This window comes from Budorcas taxicolor, chromosome 16, assembly GCF_023091745.1.
Source record: "Budorcas taxicolor isolate Tak-1 chromosome 16, Takin1.1, whole genome shotgun sequence".
NCBI classification, from domain to species: Eukaryota; Metazoa; Chordata; class Mammalia; order Artiodactyla; family Bovidae; genus Budorcas; species Budorcas taxicolor.
Genome location: NC_068925.1, coordinates 53224825 through 53252119, shown reverse-complemented (window position 1 = coordinate 53252119; position 27295 = coordinate 53224825). Strand labels below are relative to the sequence as shown.

At 50.1% G+C, this 27295-nt stretch overlaps 1 protein-coding gene across 1 annotated transcript in view; it reads left to right on the top strand.

The window, feature by feature from the left end:
- Positions 1-27031, top strand: part of KAZN (kazrin, periplakin interacting protein) — a 1324556-nt gene extending 1297525 nt beyond the window's left edge. The window contains exons 12-17 of the mRNA XM_052653947.1: positions 57-175; positions 11219-11450; positions 12865-12966; positions 13473-13639; positions 24926-25040; positions 26867-27031. Coding sequence (XP_052509907.1) covers positions 57-175; positions 11219-11450; positions 12865-12966; positions 13473-13639; positions 24926-25040; positions 26867-27031 — 900 coding nt within the window. The remainder of the gene's footprint in view (positions 1-56; positions 176-11218; positions 11451-12864; positions 12967-13472; positions 13640-24925; positions 25041-26866) is intronic.
- The last annotated feature ends 264 nt before the right edge of the window (positions 27032-27295 follow it).

The window sequence follows — 27295 nt, the reverse complement described above, 5'->3', positions numbered from 1 at the left end:
TGGGTCCCCGCTCCCACGCCTCCCTTGGGCGCTCAATCCCCACCCCCCGGGCGCAGGTGCTGCTGAGCCTGAGCGACGAAGACCTGGAGCTGGGCCTGGGTGTGTGTAGCTCGCTACACCGGCGCAAGCTGCGGCTGGCCATCGAGGACTACCGCGACGCCGAGGCGGGCAGGAGGTGAGCCGGCGCCCCGGCCCCGGGGAGTTGGGAGATGAGCCGCCAGAGACCTCGCCTCAGGGTCACACGGGTGAGGGGGCGGGCGTGTGGGTGGGGCCAGGTGAGGAGTGCCAGGTCCTGGGCCGCCACTGGGCGGCGCTCTGGGCGGGCCCTCCCTGTAGAGCCCCGCCCTGTAGAGCCCCCTGTAGAAAGATGGAGAACAAACTCAGGGGGGCTCCAAGAGCCCTGGGATCGTCCCAGTGCGGGAGTCGGGAGTCTTCAGGCGCAACCCAGAACTCCTCTAACTCCGAGGGTAGGCCAGTCCTGGTGGACCTGGGAAATCTGGCCAAGATGTTTGTTCTGCCTACTCCCACCTCAAACCCCAGTTCTTACCATTCCAAGTAAGAGACAGCCTACAAGCTGGGAGGACGAAAAGAAATGGGCCTGATCTGGGGCCAAGTGCGAGGGGGTGTTTGAGGGCCCGGAGGGAAGGGGCGTCTATCAGCAAGCACACCTGGGAAGGGCTGACCATCCGCCCATCAAGTGTGTCCCCAGCGAGGCCGCCCTCCCGCCCCCAGCTCCTGCCGGCCTCTCTCCTGACCTTTGTGAGCAGGACTTACTGGGGAGCCCCTCATTCACCAAGCAGCTCCAGGGAAAAGGAAAGGAGCCCCCTACCCAGTCCTCAGCGTGCAGAAGGGGAGGAAAACTAGCTGGTAAAGCTGACACTTTCTGTGTTGCATAATTATCTCCTTCACTGGTTTCCCCATCATTTTTGTGCAGTTAATTAATCAAAGCTGGTGGTGTGTGCTATTATTTGCAGAAACAGCTTTGTGGATTAAAAATAAGAAGGGGCCGGGGGTAGGAAGGCAGGCTGGCTTAGAAGCCGGAAAAGCAAATTGCTGGGTGTCCTGGGGAATGATTCTGAGGTGGCAGGGAAAAGAGATGAGACGAGATCTGAAACTTAGGCAGTAATTCCCAGGAAAGCCAAGTAAGAAGGTCATGGCCCTTATCAGAAGGTCTGGACCTTCCTAAACGACATGGTGGGGGAGGGGTGGAGGAGTGGGGAAATTGCGGGGCGGGGAGGAGGGAAGGGCAGGGCAGAGCTTGCGGTTCCGCTGAGCTTCCCCTCCTGAGTGTCCCACAAGCACCTCACACCCACCACAGACCCAGTGTCTGCCCAGTGTTTGCCCCCAGTCCCCAAAAGCTTACCACTCTGGGTCACCCAAGCTGGAAACCCCGCCCCTACCCCACCCCCTTCCATTCCAAATACAGTCACTGTCACTTGAGCAGGGTGGTGCTTCCTGCCTCACCTCTCAAAACTCAGGATCGCTGCCCACGTTCCCCCCAAATCCACCTGACCCCTGAGAACCTCCGAGAGCCAGAAAAGGGTTGGAGTCAACTCATCAGCCAGATGTGAATAGATTTTAAACATTTCTAAGAGCCCTAAGCGGGGAAGGCAATGGCAACCCACTCCAGTACTCTTGCCTGAAAAATCCCATGGACAGAGGAGCCTGGTAGGCTACAGTCCATGGGGTCGCTAAGAGTCGGACACGACTGTGCGACTTCACTTTCACTTTTCACTTTCATGCATTGGAGAAGGAAATGGCAACCCACTCCAGTGTTCTTGCCTGGAGAATCCCAGGGACAGAGGAGCCTGGTGGGCTGCCGTCTATGGGGTCACACAGAGTCAGACACAACTGAAGCAACTTAGCAGCAACAGCAGCAGCAGCAAGAGCCCTAAGCAGGACTGTTTCCCAAAACCAGGGTTTCGGCACTGGACACCCAGGGCCTCTGGAGCAGGGAGGAGCCTTCATTTAATGGCTCTGTTCTCTGCAGAATCCTGGCCTGTCTCTAACTTGCCCTGTAACCTTGTGCTCTGTGGAACTTGGTTTCTCCACCTGTGAGGTGAAGGGGGTTAAATTAGGACAGTGGCTCTTTAACCGTGGGCAATCATGGCCTATTTGAGAATCTAATGAAAACTTCTGAAACTTGCCCCAGAAGAAATACAAAAGCTTCACAACTTTGCATTCTGGGACTCTCTCACCCATCCATGGAACTTTGAGGTGTCTGTGAACTCTAGGGTAAGGGCCCCAATGAGGCCATCTTTGAGAACACAGCCTGTGTGACTCTAGGCATGACATTACCCTCTCGGGGCCTGGTTCCCCTTATCTCTAAAATTTATTGTTGTTGTTTAGCTGCTAAGTTGTGACTGACTCTTTGCGCCCCCATGGACTGTAGCCTGCCAGGCTCCTCTGTCCATGAGATTTCCCTGGTAAGAATATTAGAGTGGGTTGCCATTTCCTTCTCGAGGGGAATCTTCCAACCCAGGGATCAAACCTACGTCTCCTGCACTGGCAGGCGGATTCTTTACCACTGAGCCACCAGGGAAGGTCCTATCTCTAAAATACTAATGACAAAAATCCACCAACTCCTGCCAACCTATTACTCATCGCTCTATGGACATTATTTTATTTGACCACCACAACATCAAGACAGGATAGATATGCTTAGCCCCCTTTTAAAGATGGAAAAAATGAGACCAGAGAAATAATGGGCACAAAGTCATACTACAGAAGATTCGACTTCAAAGTAAATTTCCTTTCCACTCTCCCAAGGCCCCTTTGTGTTAAAAACATCAGTGATGTATTAATAGCTCCTGCCACTATTCTTTGGAGAAGGAAATGGCAACCCACTCCAGTATTCTTGCCTAGAGAATCTCATGGACAGAGGAGCCTGGTGGGCTGCTGTCCATAGGGTCACATGGAGTCAGACATGACTGAAGCGACTTAGCATGCATGCATGCATTGGTGAAGGAAATGGCAACCCACTCCAGTATTCTTGCCTGGAGAATCCCAGGGACAGAGGAGCCTGGTGAGCCGCCGTCTGTGGGGTTGTACAGAGTAGGACACAATTGAAGTGACTGCCGCAGCAGCAGCGGCCACTATTCTTTCTAGAACACTGAATTCATCTTAGACCCCATACTAAGGTCTTTACCCTCTCTTACCTCTTTTAGTCCTAGAGGCAAGCAGGAGTAGCCCCATTTTATAGAGCAGGAAATTGGGGTGCAATGTCTCAGATCTAAGGGTGATGGAGCCAGAAAGGCCTCATATTTTTTATGCTGAGTAATGACTCAAATGACTTCGAAATTATGTGCCCAAACTCACATTTCAAGATCTGACCTGTTTCCTGTTTGGGGAGCATCAGTGTCAAATTTTATAAAATGTTTGAATTACTTTTAAAGTCATCCTGTTTTATTCACCTTCGGCACTTACAGTAGCTCACACCAACAGCTGAGCAAGTGTTGCCAAACCGAGGCCCCATGGGGACAACTTTAATGAAAAGAGAACTGTTTGGAAGGGCAGGTTTGCATTAATTATCAGCATGCAGCTGGATATTGCTGATTATAAATGGACCTCAAATAGGTTAAGCAAGGTGCCCCCTCCCATCCTGCACCCCACATCCTGATGCACCACTGATTTGCCGAGCAGACCCTTCCTTCAGAGGGAAAAGAAGTCTTCTAGTCCCTATCAAAGCCCCGACAGCATATGATTCAGAGGCCAGGAACTTCAGCCCCTTCCCTGAGCAAGAAACCAACAACACCTGGGCCTGGCAAGGGTCCCTGTAAAGGGATGAGGCTGCAGCAGGTCACTCAAGCACGTTCCCATCTTCAAAGGGAGCTTGTTTTGGCCAGAAGATTCCAGCTTGGGAGCTAGGTTTCGGGGAGCCTCCTGGAAGACTGGAGCTGGTGCCCCCCCACCTCGCCTGGCCTTGCTGTCTTCCTTGCATGCATGCTTATGTGCGTGCTGCCGCTTCAGTCGTATCTGACTCTGTGCGACCCTATGGACTCTAGCCCACCAGGCTGCTCTGTCCATGGGATTTTCCAGGCAAGAATACTGGAGTGGATTGCCGTGCTCTCCTCCAGGGGAACTTCCTGACCCAGGGATCGAACCTGCATCTCTTATGTCTAACCTGTGTTGGCAGGTGGCTTCTTTATCACTAGTGTCACCTGGGAAGCCCACTGGACTCTAAATCAGAAGCTCCAGGGCATTAGCCAGGTGGAGAGCCACATGCACCACCCCCAGTCCTGCCCTCCAGAAACTGATGGTCCAGTGGGCTGCTGGCCTGCTGAGCAGCAATTACCCAGCATGACAGTGCAAGGGCTCCACAGAGACTCTGGGCACCAGGAAGGGTCCTCACCTAGCACAGGGGTCCTGAGGCTTTAGGGAGAACCACATCTCAGCCGAGTCTCGCAGGAGTTAAGCAGGGGAAGAGGGTGGGATGAGAGGCCTGGAGGTGGGGAGGTCCTGGCTCTTTGGGGGCAGATTCAGAGGTTCTGGGAGGCTGAGGGGCAAGAGGAGGGGAGCAAAGCCAGGAGCCCACCTTCCTGCTCTCAGTCCGTCTTCCAATGAAGTGTCTGCTACTGTGCTTGCAGCATCAGTCTGACTCAGCCTAGAGAACACAGTCCCTGTGCTCAGATAAGTCATTTGTAAAGTTCCATGTGTGATGGAACTCTGAAGGGAATTCTTAAAGAGGCAGAGCAAACAGGTCAGGGAGCAAGCTCAGCACAAAGGCAGCCTCTGCAACATGGGAGCTGACACCTAGGAGGGGAGGAGAGAGCCCAGGCAGGGCTGGAAGAAAATGGGTGCCTGGGAGGCAGAGACCCCACCATCTGAGGACAAGCACAGTGCATCCCAGAAGTGCTCCCAGCTCCAGCCCAGTGGGAGGGGGAGCCTGCACCCTGTGAGGTCACCCTGAGGACTTCTGATTTTATCTCTGCAAAGGGGCGCCTTGGGAGAGTTTCTTTGTTTTATTTAAATCTATTGTTCTTTTTCCCTCTTTTATGGACTCTTTATTTTTTGACCATTTGTGTGTGTGTGTGTGTGTGTGTGTGTGTGTGTGTGTGTGAGTGGGATAGGGATCTTAGTTCACTGACCAGGGGTTGAGCCTGTGCTGCGGTGGAAGCACGGAGTCCTCACCACTGGACCACCAGGGAATTCTGTTACTGACTTTTCATTAATTGAGTGTTGAACTATACTTCTTTTAATTATTGCTCTATAGTTTACAATATACACACTTCACTTAACACTATCTTCAAATAATATTATCTAACTTTGTGTAATATAACATGCTTTTTTCCTTCTGCCATTGTGCCATCATTCATACACACACGTATGTGCCATAATACATTGTTATTATTTTTTTGAACTGGCCATTATCTTTGAAGATTAGCAAATAAGGAAAATATTTACCAAGATAATTTACCATTTCCAATCTTCTTCTTCAAAAAAGTTTTATTGTGGTAAAATACCCATAAAATGTACCACCTTAATCTTTTTTTAGAGTATAATTCAGCAGTGTTACTTTACTGGTTTCCCTGGTAAAGAATCCATTTGCAATGCAAGAGACTCCGATTTGATTCCTGGGTCAGGAAGATCTGCGGGAGAAGGGATAGGCTACCCACTCTAGTGTTCTTGGGCTTCCCTGTGGCTCAGCTGGTAAAGAATCCTCCTGCAATGCGGGAGGCCTGGGTTCAGTCCCTGGGTTGGGAAGATCCCCTGGAGAAGGGAAAGGCGACCCGCTCCAGTATTCTGGCCTGGAGAATTCCATGGACTGTATAGTCCATGAGGTCGCAAACAGTCGGACACAACTGAGGGGCTTTCACTCACTCACTCAGCGGTGTTACGTACATTCACATTGTTGTGCAGCCATCACCACCATCCATCCCAAAAACTCTTTCCATCTTATAAAACTGAAACTCTTTCCCCATTAAACACTAACTCTCCATTCTCCTCTTCCCCAAGCAAGCCACCAACCATCATTCTACTTTTGAATCTGACTACTCTCAAGTTCCTCACATAAGTGGAGTCACACAGTATTTGCCTTTTTGTGACTGGCTTATTTCATTATCATAATGTGCTCAAGATTCATCTGTGTGTAGTGTCAGCCTTTTTAAGGTTGAATACTGCTCCACTGGGGCTGAATACAAGCCCATTTTGTTTATCTGTTCATCCATCTATGGATACTTGAGTTGCTTCTACCTTTTAGCTCTTGTAAATAGTGCTGCTATGAACACAGAGTGTGCTGATATATCTCTTCAAGGCCCAAATTTCAATACTTTTGGATATACACTCAAAAGTGGAATTGCCGAATCATATGGAAATGGCAACCCACTCCAGTGTTCTTGCCTGGAGAATCCCAGGGATGGGGGAGCCTGGTGGGCTGCTGTCTATGGGGTTGCACAGAGTCAGACACGACTGAAGCGACTTAGCAGCAGCAGCAGCAGCAGCAGCATGCTAATTCTATTTTTACTTTTCTGCAGAGGTGTCATACTGTTTTCCGCAGCTACCGTACCACTGTACATCCTCACAAACAGTGCACAAGGGTTCCAATTTCTCCACATCCTTGCCAACACTTGTTTTCTCTAATAGTGGCCATCCTAATGAGTATGAAGTGGTATTTTATCATAGTTTTGGTTTGCATTTCCCTAATGATTAGTGAAGGGCTTCCTAGGTGGTGTAGCGGTAAAGAATACACCTGAGGTAACTTGGGTTCAGCTCCTGAGTCAGGATTATCCCCTGGAGTAGGAAATGACAACCCTCTCAAATATTCTTACCTGGAAAATTCCATGGACAGGGGAGCCTGGCAGGCTACCGTCCAAGGGGTCACAAAGAGTCGGACACAACCAAGCATGTAAGCACACATGTACAGACACACAATGATTAGTGATACTGAGCATTTTCCCATGAGCCTGTTGGTCATCTTTATATCTTCTTTGCAGAAATGTCTCTTTGAGTCCTTTACCCATTTCTGAATCAGGTTGTTTGGTTTTTTTGTTGAGTTCTATTGTTCAGTCACTCAGTCGTGTCCAGCTCTCTGCGAATCCATGGACTACAGCACTCCAGGCTCCCCTGTCCTTCCCCATCTCCCGGAGTTAGCCAAGCTCATGTCCGGAGAAGGCGATGGCACCCCACTCCAGTACTCTTTCCTGGAAAACCCCATGGATGGAGGAGCCTGGTGGGCTGCAGTCCATGGGGTCACTAAGAGTTGGACACAACTGAGCGACTTCCCTTTCACTTTTCACTTTCATGCACTGGAGAAGGAAATGGCAACCCACTCCAGTGTTCTTGCCTGGAGAATCCCAGGGACGGGGGAGCCTGATGGGCTGCCGTCTGTAGGGTCACACAGAGTTGGACACAACTGACACGACTTAGCAGCAGCAGCAGCATGTCCATTGAGTCAGTGATGCCATCCAGCCTTCTCATCCTCTGTCCTTCTCCTCCTGCTTTCAAGCTTTCCCAGCATCAGGGTCTTTTCCAATGAATCAGCCCTTCACATCAGGTGGCCAAAGTATTGGAGTATTGTTGAGGTTTAGGACTTCTCTTTATTCTTTTGTGTAGTCCAAATTTCCATGTGGTTATTATTAATATTTTCTTTCCTCCTAAAGAAATGCCTTTTACATTTCTTGTAGTTCATTCCTCTGATGATGAATTCTTTGAATTTTGCTTGCTTAAAAAAGTCTTTGTTTCTTCCCTCATTTCTAAAGACTTTATTTTTTAGAGCAGTTTTAGTTTCACCGCAAAACGGAGGGAAAGTTAGAGGTTTCACGTAAACCTCTTGCCCTCACCCATGCGTGGCCTCCCCCGTTATCATCATCCCCCACCAGATGGAACATTTGTTTCAGCGGAACGGACACTGACACACCATTGTTACCCAAAGTCCGTAGTTTACATTAGGGTTCACTCTGGGTGCTGTGTATTCTGTGGATTTGGACAAACATGCAGTAGAGTGCGTCCATCATTGCCATACAACACTGAATAGTTTCACCTCCCTAAAAATCCTCTGTGCTCCACCTAGTCATCCCTCCCTCTCCCTCAAACCCTGGAAACCACTGGTCTTCTTGCTGTCTCCATAGCTGTGCCTCTTCCAGAACGTCACACTGTTGGAATCATACAGTATGTAGCCTTTTCAGGCTGGCTTCTTTCACTTAGTAATATGCATTAAAAGTTCCTCTGAGAGAGGGTTTTAAGTAGAGGGGTGACATGATATGATGGATATATTTAAAAGGCCATCTGGCACCCACAGGGGAAATGGATTAGAAGGAGCAAAGGGGTGGGGTGGGGGCAGTCAGGAGGCAGTTGCAGAAATCTATGCCAGAGGTGGCCATGACTTGACCCCAGAAAAGGAGGCAAGAGGACAGACACACTGACCAGAGTGGTTGATAGATGGACAGGGTGGGGGAGGGGAGAGGCAGGGCAAGTGAGAGTCTGGAACTGGGGGACAGGACGGGCATTTCATCTGGGGCTTGTTAAGTCTGAGATGCCTGGGACAGCCAGGAGATGTCAAGAGGGCAGCCCATTAGGAATCTCAGGCTCAGAAGAGGGAGGAGAGTTATGAATTGGGAGTGTCTGTTAACAGATGTGATCTGGAGCCCTAGAAATGGATGTCAGCCAGAGACTGGAGAGTGTAGGGGTGGAGAAAGGAAGGGGTGAGGAGGGAAGATGTGCCCATTATAAGGCAGCATCTACCCAGATACAGAGCTCAATACACATTCTTGGAAGGAAGGAAGCAAGGAGCCCCGGAGGACACCAGCAGGAGCAGCGGCATGATCCGCTAGCTCCACCATGGGGAAGAGACTAGAGGGGCTCTAGAGGCATGGAGACCAGTGAGAGGGCGAAGTTCAGGGGAGAAATGATGGTGCCTAGAGCAAGCAGAGGAGAGGAGAAAGGAGGAAGCTGAGTCACAGCGGGTGGAAAAGCCCACCCAGGTCTCCAGCTTGGCCAGTAGGGTGCTCTCCTCACAGTCTCCAACTCCACCTCCCCGCGGGGAGTGGGTTTGGGGTGCTCCTTCTGCCAGCTGTGGGGGGGCAGTGTCACTCTGTAGGCCCATCATTTCCATTTCACATCCAGATCCCTTCATGGTCCCCCAAGGCTCCCAATTAGGCAATGCAGTTCACAGCCTGGCATTCAGTTCAGTTCAGTCACTCAGTTGTGTCCGACTCTTTGCGACCCCATGGACTGCAGCATGCCAGGCTTCCCTGTCCATCACCAGTTCCCAGAGCTTACTCAAATTCATGTCCATTGAGTCCGTGATGCCATCCAGCCATCTCGTCCTCTGTTGTCCCCTCCTCCTCCTGCCTCCAATCTTTCCCAGCATCAGGGTCTTTCCCAATGAGTCAGTTCTTCTAATCAGGTGGCCAAAGGATTGGAGTTTTATCATCAGTCCCTCCAATGAATATTCAGAACTGATTTCCTTTAGGATTGACTGATTGGATCTCCTTGCAGTCCAAGGGACGCTCAAGAGTTATCTCCAACACCATAGCTCAAAAGCATCAATTCTTTGGCGCTCAGCTTTCTTTATAGTCCAACTCTCACATCCATACATGACTACTGGAAAAACCATAGCTTTGACTAGATGGACCTTTGTTGGCAAAGTAATGTCTCTGCTTTTTAATATGCTGTCTAGGTTGGTCACAGCTTTTCTTCCAAGGAGCAAGTGTCACTTAATTTCATGGCTGCAGTCACCATCTGCAGTGATTTTGGAGCCCCCCAAAATAAAGTCTGTCACTGTTTCCATTGTTTCTCCATCTACCTGCCATGAAGTGATGGGACCAGATGCCATGATCTTTGTTTTCTGAATGTTGAGCTTTAAGCCAACTTTTTCACTCTCCTCTTTTATTTTCATCAAGAGGCTCTTTAGTTCTTCACTTTCTGCCATGAGGGTGGTGTCATCTGCATATCTGAGGTTATTGATATTTCTCCTGGCAATCTTGATTCCAGCTTGTGCTTCTCCAGCCCGGCATTTCGCATGATGTACTCTGTGTAGAAGTTAAATAAGCAGGGTGACAATATACAGCCCTGACGTACTCCTTTTCCTATTTGGAACCAGTCTGTTGTTCCATGTCCAGGTCTAACCGTTGCTTCTTGACCTGTATACAGAGACTTCTCAGGAGGCAGGTCAGGTGGTCTGGTATTCCCATCTCTTTAAGAATTTTCCACAGTTTTTGTGATCCACACAGTCAAAGGCTTTGGCATAGTCAATAAAGCAGAAATAGATGTTTTTCTGGAACTCTCTTCCTTTTTTGATGATCCAACGATGTTGGCAATTTGATCTCTGATTCCTCTGCCTTTTCTAAATCCAGCTTGAACGTCTGGAAGCTCACGGTTCAGGTACTGTTGAAGCCTGGCATTACCTCAGTTCATTTTTTAAAGTCCTTCCGCAGGTGGGAGGCACTGTCCTCATTCCTTCTTCGAGGCTACCACCCTGTGGTGAACAGGGGAATAGCTGAGGAGACCGTCCTTCTGTCCACTCGGGAAGTATTCCTTGTGCACACACACACATTCGGCACTGGGCAAAGTTCAGTGTGGGATACAGAAAACCTGAGATACGGTGGTGAGGAGAGGAGTTGGAATAAGCAAAACTTGGGGTTTAAATCTGATTCCAAGACGTGCCACTCTGTGACTCTGGGCGAAGTCCAAGGAGAGACTGGGCCCAGACAAGGTTCTGTGGGCCTCCGGGATTCTGCAGTGGCCTCTGGGATGGGGGTGGCGCGGGGCGGGGGTTGGGAGGTACCCGGTGCCCAGAGGCGCTGCTTACTGCTGCGTCCATTCCTGCGGCTCTGTCCCTGCCCTTCCCACTCTCAGTGTGTCTGAATGATGTGGCCTTTCCTCTTCCTGGACCCTCTGTCTGTTGATTCTTTGTTATTCTTTGGGGCTCGCGCCCTGCGTCTTCTCCCCCTCTGTCTCTGCCCCCCCCGTCTGTCTCTCCCCTCTGTGTCCCTCTCTCCCCATGTCTCTCCCTGTCTCTCTCCCCTCTGTGTCCCTCTCTCCCCATGTCTCTCCCTGTCTCCTCCTCTCTCTCCCCTGCGTCTGCCTCTCCCCCTGCTGCCCTGTCTCTCTCTGTGTCTCTCCATCACTGTTCCTATCTATCTCTGTGACTTTCTGGGTCCCCCTCACCCCATTGTTTCGCTTCTCTCTCTGGTCATCTCTGCCCCATTTCTCCCCGTCTCTCTGTTTCTGCCACCTTTCCCCACCCATCCCTCTCTCCGGCTGTGTCTCTCCTCACCAGCCTGTCCAAAGCCGCTGACCTGGACCATCACTGGGTGGCCAAGGCCTGGCTCAACGACATCGGCCTGTCCCAGTACTCCCAGGCCTTCCAAAACCACCTGGTTGACGGGCGGATGCTGAACTCCCTGATGAAGCGGGACCTGGAGAAGCACCTGAATGTGTCCAAGAAGTTCCACCAGGTCAGCATCCTGCTGGGGATCGAGCTGCTGTACCAAGTGAACTTCAGCAGGGAGGTGAGAACCAGGGGGCAGGGCACCTTCCGCAGCACTGCTTTCCCCTCTGGAATCCGCTGTCTGTCCATCCAACCATCTGCCCATCCATGCGTCTCTGCATCCATCCACCCACCTGTCCATCATTCCATGCATCCACTCTCTGCCCATCCACGTATCTCTCCATCCATGCATCTCTCCGTCCATCCATCCATCCACCCACCTTTCCATCAGTCCACGCATCCATCCCTTTCTTTCCCCCTCCCTCCTTTCAACAACTGCTTATTAGGGATGGACCAGACCCTGTGCTCAATTCAGGGGAAAAGGGAAACACTCATTCTCCAGGAACTCACTGCATATCAGGGGCAACCACGAAGAAGCCTGTGGCCACAACATCATGGAAGGTTGTCCCAATGAGGGAAGCCCAGGGTTTTATGAAAATCCAGAGGAAAAGCTTTTAGAGGGACAAGAGAAGCCCTTCCAGTGATAGTGAAAGCTAAACTGAGACCTGAAGGGAGGAATTCCGGGCATCAGTCAATAGAAGGTACGAGGGGAAAAGCAATCTAGCAAGGGAATAGCGTAGACTAATACCCAGAAGATAGATCTGTGGCAGCAGAACTGAGAGTCCTGTGTGTTTCTGTGCTGCGTCTGAGGTGGAGGAGTGAATAGGGATGCTGATGGTAACCAGGGGGCTGGGGGACACATTGTAGAGTATAGACTCTGACTGCCCCTTGTTCTGACCGCTGCCAAGCCAGAGAGCACAGGGTGTCTGCTTCAGCTTCCCCCAAACCTAGTACATCTCCCCAGCTACTCCCCCTCGGGAGGGGCTTGGGCTGCCGGGGCTGAGTGCAAACGGCTTACTCTTCTCAGAGCACTGTCAGAGCACAAATAGTTCAGGGTCAGGGGGAGAGGGACAGAAGAGGGAGCTTTTTTGCCTTCTCAAACACCCAAGCCAGAGCCCTGGGCGCAGGAAGTGATGAGGACACAGGCCCTGGCCCCCTGTGAGCCCCAGTCGGGTACAGGGGGTGATGTGTGGGAAGAACGTGACGGTGAAGTGTGGAAATAGGCATTATTTGGGGCATCCCTCAAGAGACATGCGCTGAGGCCCTACTCAGGTCAGGTGAGCAGGGGTGGGCTATACAAACTAGGCAGGTGGGAGCTGGGCTACACAAACTAGGCAGCTGCCCTGGGTCCCACCTGGCACCACACTCTGCACGCAGGTGGCTCTGCCTCCAGGCTCCTCCATCCCTGGAAGTGGGCCTCTCCCCATTTCCCAGAAGGAAAGGACTGACATGGCTAGAGCAGCCGTGGGTAATCTGGCCAGGACCCCTCACATCAGCATGCCGGGGTCCCTGCCAGCACCACAGAAACCTCGCTCTGTGTGTGATCTCGCTATGCCCCTTTTGACCCCCAGCTGACCCACTCTCCCTCCCCACAGGCTCTCCAGGAGCGCCGGGCCCGCTGCGAGACACAGAACATAGACCCCGTGGTCTGGACCAACCAGCGGGTGCTCAAATGGGTGCGAGACATTGACTTGAAGGTGAGGGGTGATGGTGGGCATGGGGGGTGGTGACTCTTGGGCATATGCAAATCCCATGCCAGTCTGTATCCAAATTCAGTATCCATCTTTGTGTGGGCTGGGCATCATTTTCCAGGCTGGCAAGAAGAGCCTGCTTCCTGTCACTCAAGAGGCCAGAACTACTTCCTGGCCCACCCCTTCCCATCCCATAGTGAGGGTGCGGATGCTGAGCCATCCTCGCTCTCTGAAGTCAGTAGGGGGTTGAATCCACAGCCATCTTCTCCCTCAACAAGCATTTATGGGTCGCCTGCCTAGGTCTGGGGTCTATCAGTGACAAAATAGCCCAGTCGCTATTCAGATGGCCCTAAAAAGAGTGAGGCTGGGGTTCCCCTGAGGATTAAATACACTAGTACCCAAGGGGCGGGGTCAAGCCCTTGCTCTTGAGGACATGTTACCCCTGGGGTATCCCCGCCCTCAGGCCAGTGGAACGGCCCCCCAGGCTCACCAGCCCCGTGCCTTGCCCTCAGGAGTACGCAGACAACCTGACCAACAGTGGCGTCCACGGCGCCGTGCTGGTGCTGGAACCCACGTTCAACGCTGAGGCCATGGCCACCGCCCTGGGCATCCCCAGCGGGAAGCACATCCTCCGGAGGCACCTGGCGGAGGAGATGAGCGCCATCTTCCACCCGGCCAAGTGAGTGTGGGCTCTGGACAGCAGCTTCCGGCTTTCAAAGCAGATGGTCCTGACTTCCGGTTGGTCCCAGCCGCGCCCTTCCTGGGTCCCCCTTGTTCCTTTGCAATACAGCGTTTTTATTTTACGGATCCAGGCTCAGACAAGTGAAGTGCTTTAGCCTCAATGTCATAAACTAGAAAGAGGTAAAGGAGGAGTCAATCAGATTTTGAATAAAGTGTGTGATGCTTCCCAGGTGGCTCTCGGGGTGAAGAATCTGCCTGCCAGTACAGAAGAGGCAAGAGACCCACGGATGGATCCCTGGGTAGGAAATGGCAAGCCACTCCAGTGGAATATTCTTGCCTGGAGAATTTCATGGACAGAGAAACCTGGTGGGCTACTGTCCATGGGGTCGCAAAGAGTCAGACACAACTGATTGCTCACACGTACACACACACACACACAAAAACTGGGCATTTAGAGAAGGGAGAAAGGTCGGCATGTATGAGGAAGGCCATGTGAGTGTGGGGTTCGAGCTAAGGAGGATTTGTACTGGCCTAAGAGGTTTACATGAACAGTATGAAAAGGCAAAATGATAGGATACTGAAAGAGGAACTCCCCAGGTCAGTAGGTGCCCAATATGCTACTGGAGATCAGTGGAGAAATAACTCCAGAAAGAATGAAGGGATGGAGCCAAAGCAAAAACAATACCCAGCTGTGGATGTGACTGATGATAGAAGCAAGGTCCGATGCTGTAAAGAGCAATACTGCATAGGAACCTGGAATGTCAGGTCCATGAATCAAGGCAAATTGGAAGTGGTCAAACAAGAGATGGCAAGAGTGAACATCGACATTCTAGGAATCAGCAAACTCAAATGGACCAGGTGAATTTAACTCAGATGACCATTATATCTACTACTGCGGGCAGGAATCCCTCAGAAGAAATGGAGTAGCCATTATGGTCAACAAAAGAGTCTGAAATGCAGTACTTGGATGCAATCTCAAAAACGACAGAATGGTCTCTGTTTGTTTCCAAGGCAAACCATTCAATATCACAGTAATCCAAGTCTGTGCCCCAACCAGTAATGCTGAAGAAGCTGAAGTTGAACGGTTCTATGAAGACCTACAAGACCTTCTAGAACTAACACCCAAAAAAGATGTCCTTTTCATTATAGGGGACCGGAATGCAAAAGTAGGAAGTCAAGAAACACCTGGAGTAACAGGCAAATTTGGCCTTGGAATGCGGAATGAAGCAGGGCAAAGACTAATAGAGTTTTGCCAAGAAAATGCACTGATCATAGCAAACACCCTCTTCCAACAACACAAGAGAAGACTCTACACATGGACATCACCAGATGGTCAATACCGAAATCAGATTGATTATATTCTTTGCAGCCAAAGATGGAGAAGCTCTATACAGTCAACAAAAACAAGACCAGGAGCTGACTGTGGCTCAGATCATGAACTTCTTATTACCAAATTCAGACTTAAATTGAAGAAAGTAGGGAAAACTGCTAGACCATTCAGGTATGACCTAAATCAAATCCCTTATGATTATACAGTGGAAGTGAGAAATAGATTTAAGGGCCTAGATCTGATAGATAGAGTGCCTGATGAACTATGGAATGAGGTTCGTGAGTTTGTACAGGAGACAGGGATCAAGACCATCCCCACAGAAAAGAAATGCAAAAGAGCAAAATGGCTGTCTGGGGAGGCCTTACAAATAGCTGTGAAAAGAAGAGAAGCAAAAAGCAAAGGAGAAAAGGAAAGATATGAGCATCTAAATGCCGAGTTCCAAAGAATAGCAAGAAGAGATAAGAAAGCCTTCTTCAGCGATCAATGCAAAGAAATAGAGGAAAACAACAGAATGGGAAAGACTAGAGATCTCTTCAAGAAAATCAGAGATACCAAGGGAACATTTCATGCAAAGATGGGCTTGATAAAGGACAGAAATGGTATGGATATAACAGAAGCAGAAGATATTAAGAAGAGGTGGCAAGAATACACGGAAGAACTGTACAAAAAAGATCTTCATGACCCAGATAATCATGATGGTGTGATCACTCATCTAAAGCCAGACATCCTGGAATGTGAAGTCAAGTGGGCCTTAGAAAGCATCACTACGAACAAAGCTAGTGGAGGTGATGGCATTCCAGTTGAGCTATTTCAAATCCTGAAAGATGATGCTGTGAAAGTGCTGCACTCAATATGCCAACAAATTTGGAAAACTCAGCAGTGGCCACAGGACTGGGAAAGTCAGTTTTCATTCCAATCCCAAAGAAAGCCAATGCCAAAGAATGCTCAAACTACTGCACAATTGCACTCATCTCACATGCTAGTAAAGTAATGCTCAAAATTCTCCAAGCCAGGCTTCAGCAATACGTGAACCGTGAACTTCCTGATGTTCAAGCTGGTTTTAGAAAAGGCAGAGGAACCAGAGATCAAATTGCCAACATCCGCTGGATCATGGAAAAAGCAAGAGAGTTCCAGAAAAACATCTATTTCTGCTTTATTGACTATGCCAAAGCCTTTGACTGTGTGGATCACAATCAACTGTGGAAAATTCTGAAAGAGATGGGAATACCAGATCACCTGACCTGCCTCTTGAGAAATCTGTATGCAAGTCAGGAAGCAACAGTTAGAACTGGACGTGGAACAATAGACTGGTTCCAAATAGGAAAAAGAGTACGTCAAGTCTCTATATTGTCACCCTGCTTATTTAACTTCTATGCAGAGTACATCATGAGAAACTCTGGGTTGGAAGAAACACAAGCTGGAATCAAGATTGCCGGGAGAAATATCAATAACCTCAGATATGCAGATGACACCATCTTGTGGCAGAAAGGAAAGAGGAACTAAAAAGCCTCTTGATGAAAGTGAAAGAGGAAAATGAAAAAGTTGGCTTAAAGCTCAACATTCAGAAAACGAAGATCATGGCATCCGGTCCCATCACTTCATGGGAAATAGATGGGGAAACAGTGGAAACAGTGTCAGACTTCATTTTTTTGGGCTCCAAAATCACTGCAGATGGTGATTGCAGCCATGAAATTAAAAGACACTTACTCCTTGGAAGAAAAGTTATGACCAACCTAGATAGCATATTCAAAAGCAGAGACATTACTTTGTCGACTAAGGTCCATCTAGTCAAGGCTATGGTTTTCCCAGTGGTCATGTATGGATGTGAGAGTTGGACTGTGAAGAAGGCTGAGTGCCGAAGAATTGATGCGTTTGAACTGTGGTGTTGGAGAAGACTCTTGAGAGTCCCTTGGACTACAAGGAGATCCAACCAGTCCATTCTGAAGGAGATCAGCCCTGGGATTTCTTTGGAAGGAATGATGCTAAAGCTGGAACTCCAGTACTTTGGCCACCTCATGCGAAGAGTTGACTCATTGGAAAAGACTCTGATGCTGGGAGGGATTGGGGGAGGGAGGAGAAGGGGATGACAGAGGATGGGATGGCTGGATGGCATCACTGACTCAATGGACGTGAGTCTGAGTGAACTCCGGGAGTTGGTGATGGACAGGGAGGCCTGGCATGCTGCAATTCATGGGGTCGCAAAGAGTTGGACCAGACTGAGTGACTGAACTGAACTGAACTGAAGAGGTTTACATGGTCATTCCAGGTAGGACTGACATGGGGACAAAAGTTTGGTGGGCTGCCGTGTATGGGGTCGCACAGAGTCGGACACGACTGAAGTGACTTAGCAGGTGGTGCTAGTGGTAAAGAACCCACCTGCCAGTGCAGGAGACACAGGGTCAATCCCTGGAGCAGGAAGATCCCCTGGAGAAGGAAATGGCAACCCATTTCAGCATTCTTGCCTGAATCCCATGGACAGAGGAGCCTGGCAGATTACTGTCCATAGGGTCACAAAGTGTTGGGCATGACTGAAGCAACTTAATACACCAGATTCAAATGGAGGCTCTATGCGTCAGGCCTGAGTACTCAATCCCCAAACTATGTGGGGCCTCAGAGAGCAGCCGAGTCACACCCCGTGTCATGCAGGTAGAACAAGATTACGCGGCTGTCACAAGGTCCAGGTGCCCTGGGCCGCCCTCCGCCAACAGCAGGCGCATGCCCAGGCAGTTCTCATAGACCCTGCAAGCAGAATCATCAGTGCTCTTGTGAACTGCATATTCCCGCACCCCTGCTCAGACCTGCAGGACCAGTATCTGCTGGCAGAGCCCAGGAATCTACATTTTCAGCATTTTAAGCATGCGTAGGTGGTTTTTGTGACAAGCACCGTATCCTCAGCTGGTAAAGAATCCACCTGCAATGCGAGAGACCTGGGTCCAATCCCTGTGGAAGACCCCCTGGAGAAGGGAAAGGCTACCCACTCCAGGATTCTGGCCTGGAGAATTCCATGGACTGTATTGTCCATGGGATTGCAAAGAGTTGGACACAACTGAGCGACTTTCACTTTCACCCTATTCCATGAGCCGTGAATTGATAGGTCAGGAAAAAGGTTTTTCTCCTCAGAATTTTCTACTTTCCTCTACCTTCCTTCTGGAGCCATGTAATCTGTAACAAGCTTAAGGTATTCTGAGCCCTGGAGGGGTAGGTCTAGCTAAATGTTAGCCATGTGCCTAATTCATTAGCATTCATGTGATACTGAAACCCTTGACCCCCCTCCCATGAGGTATCTAAGATTAGTGGATGAACACTAGTGGAGTTTCTGGGGGCGGGGCACAGATAGGGTGGGTTCTTACATTGTTGGGAGGTCAGAGACTCCTTCAAGAACTAGATGCAGGCAAGTATCAGGATGAAGAAGAGGGAAACTGACTTAGTTTAGGCTCCTCATTTTACCTCAAAGGAGTCTGAGGCTGCTCAGGCAGGGAACTAGAAACACCAGACCTCAAGCTGGTCTCCCTGTAAGGACTGCTTTCCTGATGCTGCTTCTCTCCATGAGTCGACATCATGGCTGATGACTCAAAGTCTTCATGTGGGATTTTGGAACCTCGCGGTCCTTTGCTGAGACCTTGCCATGGGCCAAGGGAGCAGACTTGCAGTTGGCTGGGGGGAGACAAACTCCATGAATTTCTAAGGAATTTTAGAGCCCACTTCTATTGGTACAAGAGACTGCAGCTAAACCAAACACCAGGGAAATAGTGATCCCCAGGCAGGTGGTGAAACACTTGGGAAGGTCTGCTGGGTTTATATTAACCAGGATCTATGGGCTTTGCCCAGGACATGTCTTTCATGGTCTCAGCATCTCATCCTGTCTTCTGCTTTCTTGCTCCTTTTCCTTCTCTGTTGCTGAGAGAAGGGCAGGGCAGCTTTCCAGAGAAAGGGCAGGGCAAGTGGTACTGGTCTTTTGGGGTGAGTCCTCCCAAAATGATCAGGTTGGGTGGAAAGATTCCAGTTTGAGAAAACATCCTGAACCATTGCAACAGGATTGCAGACCAACCCAGGACTCCATCCCAACTGAATCCCAGGCTGGGTGGGCCAGGATGATGGTCATCACAACAACCCTTCACATTAATACCATACGTCATCTTCAACACAGTGCTGTCACATCCCTTGTTTCACTCGCTCCTACTCCTCACGAAGGGAGCTAAGTGAGAAGGAATCGTAACCTCAGGCTTCAGAGAGGTGCTGTGACCTGCTCGTGACTAGTCAGGAGTCCATGGCAATGCTGTAATCGATCAACCTCTGACCCTCCACCACACTAGGAAGCCTGGAGAGGGGCTAATGATTGCCTGATTCTGCTCCCCAGGAGATGTGACCCCCGATCACATCTGTGACCCCACATCACCCAGTCAATGTGTTGCCTGTAGTCATAGGAGGGTAGTTGGCTCAAAGCATCTAGGGAGATTATAGGCACCATGTGTTAATGTCCCATGACCAGGGAGACAGGAAATATTAGCACCCAATCCTCCTCCTAGAAAGGCACATTTACCTAGGTTCCCATATGACATCATCTTCTCCAGCCTCCTCTCACTGCCTTGAAAAGCATATAACCAAAGGGGTCAAGGCAGAGCAGTTTCTCACATCATCTCGTGATGTCTGCTTTGACATGCACTGACTTATTATTTCTCTTGGTGAACACTGGTTCACTACCAACTCTGTCACAGTACTGTGCTTAAGTTAAAGAAACAGAAAATTTTTTTAAAAGAGAGAGAAATAAACCAGTGGACCAAAAGGATGCAGGAGGTAGCCATGCTCTCCCAAAGGCATTCACTGGAGCATCACAGGAGCCAGAAGAAAAGCCTTGATGAAAATGCATGACCATCGCCAGCACTGGCCTGAAGGATGGTATATTCTGTCACTAACAGAAGGTCAGAGCCAAGGGGGATTCAGCCTGTAGTTCATTCAGATTCTGAATATTAGGCCTGAGAAGAGTGGCCTTTAGGCCTCTGAAGCTTTAGGCCTCAGACAAGCTTTGCATCTTTCTTGTAAATACCCCTTCCCATCCTGTGGTCTTATGACCCAGGGCCCCAAAAAGTGTGCCTTTATATGTCCAAGGATGCAAGAGTCAACCAGCATCTCCCTCCCTTCTCTCTTCCTTCCCCCTCCAGAAGCAGTTATAAGGTGAGGTTATCAAACTACCATAACTGTTTCCTGAGCTCTGCCATGGGCCACGCTCAGAAACTAGCACATTGTCACCACATTCTGGAGGTGGGTGCATGAGCCCCATTTCACAGATGAGGAAACTGAGATACTGTAGCAAGTTTACACACCTTGCCTAGGTAAAAACTGAGGAGCTGATAAAAAATAAGGAGCTGGGATTCAAAGCACCACACTTTGCTGCTTTCCTAAAGAGCAGGAAGAGTGGTCAGAACAACAGAGGACCTGTCAGGCAGTGGTTTAATTGCCCCTGGGCCCTCCCCGGGAATCTTTTTTTTTTTTACATCAGTCTTCAGTTGAAACAAAAGTTTACTAGTGGCTCAGGAATTAGGTACATTCAAGGTGGAATAGCTAGATCCAGAAATTCTGGGTTAATAAGTCTGTTTCTGATTATTGGGTATTTCCTTTTTTCCCCCCATTTTTTTAAACTGGGACTTTATTTTCTTGGGTTCCAAAACTATGGCAGATGGTGACTGCAGCCATGAAATTAAAAGATGCTTGCTCCTTGAAAGAAAAGCTATGAACAACCTAGGCAGCACATTAAAAAGCAGAGACATTACTTTGCCAGCAAAGGTCCCTCTAGTCAAGGCTATGGTTTTTCCAGTAGTCATATATGGATGTGAGAGTTGGACCATAAAGAAGGCTGAGTGCCGAAGAACTGATGCTTTTGAACTGTGGTGTTGGAGAAGACTCTTGAGCGTCCCTTGGACAGCAAGGAGATCAAACCAGTCAATCCTAAAGGAAATCAGTCCTGAATATTCATTGGAAGGACTGATGCTGAAGCTGAAGCTCCAATACTTTGGCTACCTGATGCAAAGAGCCGACTCCTTAGAAGAGATCCTGATACTGGGAAAGATTGAAGGTGGGAAGAGAAGGGGATGACAGAGGATGAGATAGTTGAGTGTATCACTGACTCAAGGACATGAGTTTGAGCAAGCTCCGGGAGATGGTGATGGACAGGGAAGCCTGGCGTGCTGCAGTCCATGGGGTCGCAAAGAGTCAGACACAAGTGAGCAACTGAAGAGACAGTCGCTCTACTGTGTTGTGTATAATGAAGTGGATCTGCTGTATTGAGCCTCCATCCCTGAGTGTGACTGGTGAGGCAGAGTGAACGCAGTGCCTGAGGCAGAGATGCCCATGATAGCTGACAGGTCACGTGCCCTGACCTCCCAGGGGCGCTGGAGTGTCCCCATGAAGCCGTCGCCCTGACCTCCCAGGGGCGCTGGAGTGTCCCAGTGAGCAGTTGCCCTGACCTCCCAGGGGCGCTGGAGTGTCTCAGTGAGCAGTTGCCCTGACCTCCCAGGGGCGCTGGAGTGTCTCAGTGAAGCCGTTACCCTGACCTCCCAGGGGCGCTGGAGTGTCCCCGTGAAGCCGTTGCCCTGACCTCCCAGGGGCGCTGGAGTGTCTCAGTGAAGCCGTCGCCCTGACCTCCCAGGGGCGCTGGAGTGTCCCCATGAAGCCGTCGCCCTGACCTCCCAGGGGTGCTGGAGTGTCTCAGTGAGCTGTTTCCTCTCCAGTTAGTTACACGGGGCTCCGCTTTCTGTCACTCTGCTCCAGTTTGCTCATTAGTGTTTCCGCAGAGAGTGATTTCATTATGAACTCAGACAGACGCAACCCCCAAGCACAGAGAGTAAGAGGCCTTGTCGCAGCTCTGCCTCTGGGCCTGACATGTGGCCCCAGTCTGAGAGATCCCAGCAGCAGGCAAAGGGGAATAGTCCTGGGCCACCTGGCAGATCACCAGAGCTGGAGTGGGAGGGGGCACACTGAGATTTGGGGGCACCCACAGGAAGGTGGTGTTTATAATATTCTGCCCCACCCCAACCCAGATGATCACTGAGCTGTGAGCCCAGGCCCTGGGGTAGTCAGTGCCTGCAGTCGTGGTCCTCTGTAAGCAGAGGGCCTGGCAGGATCTTTGGGGGCTGAATTCTGGCTCCCCTTCCATCATCTGAGGTTTTTCAGTTCCCTCATCTTGAAAGGGGAATAATCACTCCTCCTGAACCGTGGGGTGAGTTCAAGGAGCTATCACGCGGGAAGGACCTGGCATCATGCCCAGCACACAGTAGGCGACCAATTAAGACTCTGTCCTCCCCTACTTCACTCATCTCCACCGAAGCATCTTGCACCTTGTGGGCCTCGTAAACCCTCGTTTAACTGGGTGAGACTCCAGCTCTCAGGACGCCCAGCTGGCAGAGTCTGATTCTCACCCACCACCTCCTACCTACACAGGATGCCTTTCCAGCGCCCCAAGCGCCCTCTGTGTTGACTCAACAAATTGCACGGAGGTGCTCTGTCTTCCAGAAACTTCCCTCATTAAAGTGTATCCTTCTAGCATTCCACTCCCTCAAGGTTTGATGGAGAGACCAGGAATACTCAGTAAGCCATTTCAAGCCTCCAAGGGCCATAGCCTTGCACTTGACCTAGTCCCTGCAGCATCTGCATTTTAATCCTCAGGAGGAACAGGGTAGGATTTTAGCCACTGTGGAAAAGCAAGAGGAAAGGTGTTTTAGCATAGTGGGGGCAGCAGCTGCCCGTGGTCCTCTGTCTACACCACAAAGATGCCACTTTCTGCACAGGGTATGGTCTGTTAAGACCAGAACTGAGTACTGGACTCCATTGTACAGATGAGGAAATTGAGACCCAGCCAGGGAATCAACTCACACAAGGGCACAGCTAGGGGATGTGCAGTGCCTTGAGCGGGGATTCAAGCCAGGTCTGTACCCCTCAATGCCTGTGTTGGTCACAGCAACTACTCATGATATGCAGCCCCTTCTCAGCATGTTATATGTGTCCTCTCATTTAATCCTCCAGTGACCTTATAAGAGAAATGTTGTTATTAACCCCACTTCACAGAGTACACAGCTCAGGGGACATGACTGCTAAGGGGGTGGGGCCAGGCCACTGATGTGGAGTCCACGGTCTTACATTGACCCCCCCCCCCCCCCCCCCGCCAAGGTGGGAAGAAAAAAAGGTCTAGATCTTGTTCCTAGAAGTTCAAGTTCAAGTTCCATCCCTGCCACTGTGTGTCTTATGTATCCTTGGATGAGACATACATCCCCTCTGAACTCCCATCTCTTTTTCAGTGAAAACCAAAGAAGGGGCTCTGGAGTCCTCCCAAGCTCATGGAATGACTAATATTCCATAAATTGGGAATGGGGGTTAATGTCCTTCCCACCAGACAGCAAACAGATTTGGCCGCACGAGTTTAGATTGTCACGCCTTCTGCAGTTCGAACAGCTTCCCTGCTAGACCCAGGGCATTCCATCCCCATGAGGAGGAGAGAGGATGGGTATCAGTGAACATGTCGGTCCCTGACCCACCACAGAGCCAGAACCTCCCTGTGCTGGGGATGCCTTGGTGCCTGGGGACCTGAGAACTCAGCTTCATCTGCCATCCAGCAGCCAGTGTGGGTCTCTACCTGGCACCCTCCCCTCCCTTGAACTTTCTCAGCAGAAGTTATGCCACAAGAAGCAGAGCATCTCTGAGGCAGGTGTTAGAAGGTTCATTTCTCTCCATGTGTCTACTTCCGTGGTGGCGAAGCCACTTCCTGACCGCCAGTCAGCCAGAGCCAATTCCTCTGACATTCAATTTATAACTGTTAATTTGAGCTATTATCATTGTAGCCATTCACTAGATGCTCAGCTCAGCTCCAAAGTACTTTTTAACTAACCTTCCAATCACTTGAGGAAGTCGGCTCTAATACCTTCTCCACCTGGCAGCTGGAGGAGTCAAAACTGGAGAAACCCAGCTTTTGAGAGACAAAGTGATGAGCTCAAGGTTACACAGCCAGTAAAGAGGAAAGCCAGGATTTCAATGCAGCTAAAGCTTCAAGGAAGATAACTGGACGTTAGTGTCTTGGGATTGTCGAGGTTGGCAGGAGAGGTGCGGAAGGCTCTGCCCTAGCTGGGGAGGACCCTGCAGGCAAAGAAAGGACAGGAGCCCCAGGGACACTGAGGTTCACCCAGAATCTAAAAGAGAAGGAAAGCAAATGGGAGAACTAAGTTCCAAACTCCTGGCTCTGAACCAATTTTTTGCCCCAACTCCATACCCCGTACACACTATCCCTGAGATTCTAACACAGGACTCATCAAAACAGATTTGATAGCAAAAAAGCAACTGTAGACAGTGTGCAAACAAATGGACTAGGTTTCAGTAAAGCTTTATTTACAAACTCAGTCCATTGGCTGCATTTGGCCACTGGCTGTAGGTCACCAAGTCCTAGTCTAACAAGCCTTTGATGCTTTTATACAGGGAAGGAGGTGATGGGGGTAACTTCAGACAACAAGTCAGTGGGGGACACAGATTTCAAATGCAAAGTGGGGGAAACCTTCCTGATGCTTCTCAAGCTACACCTAATGAGCTGGAATGTGGGGCTTCTCCTATCATGTCCTGCCTCTCCTGATAGGGTTTGCAGAGTCCTGGGGGCTGAAGAGAGGGTCTCTGAGACCCCAAAGTTCAAATCTTGGCTCTGCAAGATTTGCTTATACAGTCCAAGCTGGGCAGATTGCTTAACCTCTCTGTGCCCCCTTTTCTCCAGCAGAGATGGAAGCTGGACCTCTAGGTATGCTGTGAGGATTATGTTTGTAAAGTGCTTAGCTTAGCACAGTGGTGGCACATAGGAGGTACTAAGTGAACCACAGTTGTGGTCATTGTGACCAGTGTGAGTGACTGAGTGACTGTGTCTCTGGGTCGCAGTAGCTGACAGCCCCCCACCTTGCCCACACTGACTTGCAATGGGTGTCTCCCCAGCTGCACAGGCATCCGGGAAGCTGAGCGATTTGGAACGCCCCCTGGGAGGGCCTCCAGCATCACCCGGGCAGGGAAGGAGGAGAACAGCGGTGGTATCAAGTACAAGGCTGGCCGGGTAGGTCACTCCATGTGTTTCCCTGAGGGTCCCCCAGCCTTTGTGTTGTCTGGGCCCATGTTACCCTTTCCCAGCTCCCCCTGTGGAACGGTGTTGCTGGACCAGGTCACACGCACAGCTGGGAGGAGGGCCCTGGAAGCCACCTTCAGGGACCCACATGATGGTTAAGACACACTCAGCCTTGTGGGGCTTTTGACACTGTATCTCAAAGTGCAGGTCTCACCTGCCTGCATAAAACTCACCTAGGTGGCTGCTTAATATGCAGACTCCAGGACCCACCTGGTCCTTCCAACGCTAGAGCCTCTGAGGTGAAGGGGACCTGCATGCTGCCAGCCTGCCCAGAGGGTTCCAATGCACCCCAAACTCTACGGGCCACTGCCTTAGATTTGGAACTCCAGTGGCCTGACCAAGAGCAGTGGCTGAGCCTCTGGTGCATGAGACCATGAGCATTTGGGCCTCAGAGACAACACAGACTCTTAAACGGAGGTGTGTATACACAGACAGCAGAAGTGGGTAATTCAAAACCTTCCATTCGTTCAGCTGACAGTTTTGGGTACTAAGTACATCCCAGACATGTCCTGAGGATGGGTGATAAGCATGGATAAATGGCCATCCTCACCATTAAGATGCTTTCAGTCTAGAATGTACATGCCCGCCTGGGGGTCCTATTACCCCCAAGGCGGTCAGAATTGGTTCTCAGAGTGGAGGATGCAGAAAGTCTTACTCTTTTTATGTGTAAAGCACAGATATACACATGGCACATAAACACGTACACAGAGGCCCTGTGGTATGAAAATTTCATGCTGGGTGTGTGATTAGGGAAAAAATATGTAAAAGGTCATCTTTTTAAAGGGGACAACAATGGAAATAAAGGTTACGAAACACTGGTCTGGAAAGAAAGGCAGTCAAATAAATAATTACACAGCATTGTCACAACTACTCCAATAGACATCTGTTCAAAATAAGAGAGAAATATTTATTGCGGGTCCACCATGTCTGATAACAATAGCTACTCTCTGCCAGTGCCTTGAGGCTTCCCATGTGGCTCAGTGGTAAAGAATCCGCCTGCCAATGCACAAGACACAGGCTGGATCCCTGGGTCAGGAAGATCCCCTGGGAGAGGAAAGGGCAACCCACTCTAGTATTCGTGCCCGGAGAATCTCATGGACAGAGGATCCTGGCAGGCTACAGTTCATAGGGTTGCAAAGAGCTGGACGTGACTGAGCTTGCACACACGGTATGGCCAGCACCTTGCTACGTGCTTCCCAGATGGGATTTCTACTCTTTGCAAAAAGTCTGAGAGAAAGGAATTACCAGCTCTGTTTTGTAGCTGAGAAAACTGTAGTTGGAGGTCACCAACGTGTAAAGCGGGTGACTTGTCTAAGGTCACACAGCTGGGAAGTGGCAGAGCAGGGATCCAAACCCCAGTTTCTGAGTCACCAAAACCCACACTTTTTCTGCCACATCTAGAATATTTCTTCTTGACCTGGGAATGCAGTCAGACCTCAAACCCGCACATTCTCCCCTCTCTTCCTGCTGAGGAGGAAGAGAGAAACTTTGATGGATAACCAGAAAGACTATACTTGTCCTCACTCTCGGCAACCAGCCAGTTCCTTCAGGTTGGGGACACAACATAAGGTTAACTCACAAAAATCCTCCTCTCAGTCTCCCTGAGCAAGGGAGAATTGTTACTCATAGAACCAGAGTGGTTAGATAAGTTACTCAAGGACACACAGCAGTTGGAGATACCACATTTCCCAGATCCAAGAACACTCAATTCTTTTTTCTCTGCTTCCTGTCCTTTGTTCTCCTTCCTCTCTTCTCAGCTGCCCCTGGGAAAGATAGGAAGGGGCTTCAGCAACAAAGACCCCGATTTCCATGATGACTATGGCTCTCTTCAAAATGAAGATTGCGGAGACGAGGACTCCCAGGGCAGGCTGGAGCAGTGCCGTCTGGAGGGCTATAATGGCTTGGAGGTCACCAACGTGTAAGGAGCAGATGTTCCACCAGACCCAACATGGAAAGACCCGGGGAGGCAGGCCATCCCGGGACTGTCACCAGTGTACATAGTCAGTTCGGCCTGAGGATGCTCCTCTGGTCCCCGGAAATCTCAGCAGACTGCCGTGACTTTGAATGGGATCCCCACAGAACGAGGGGACACCAGCCTGCCTGCCTGGAGCGGACTGAGGACTTCCCTGCTCCCTGGAATAAGACTAGCCCGAAGGACCAATCAGGGTGCCCAGCACCTCCATTAT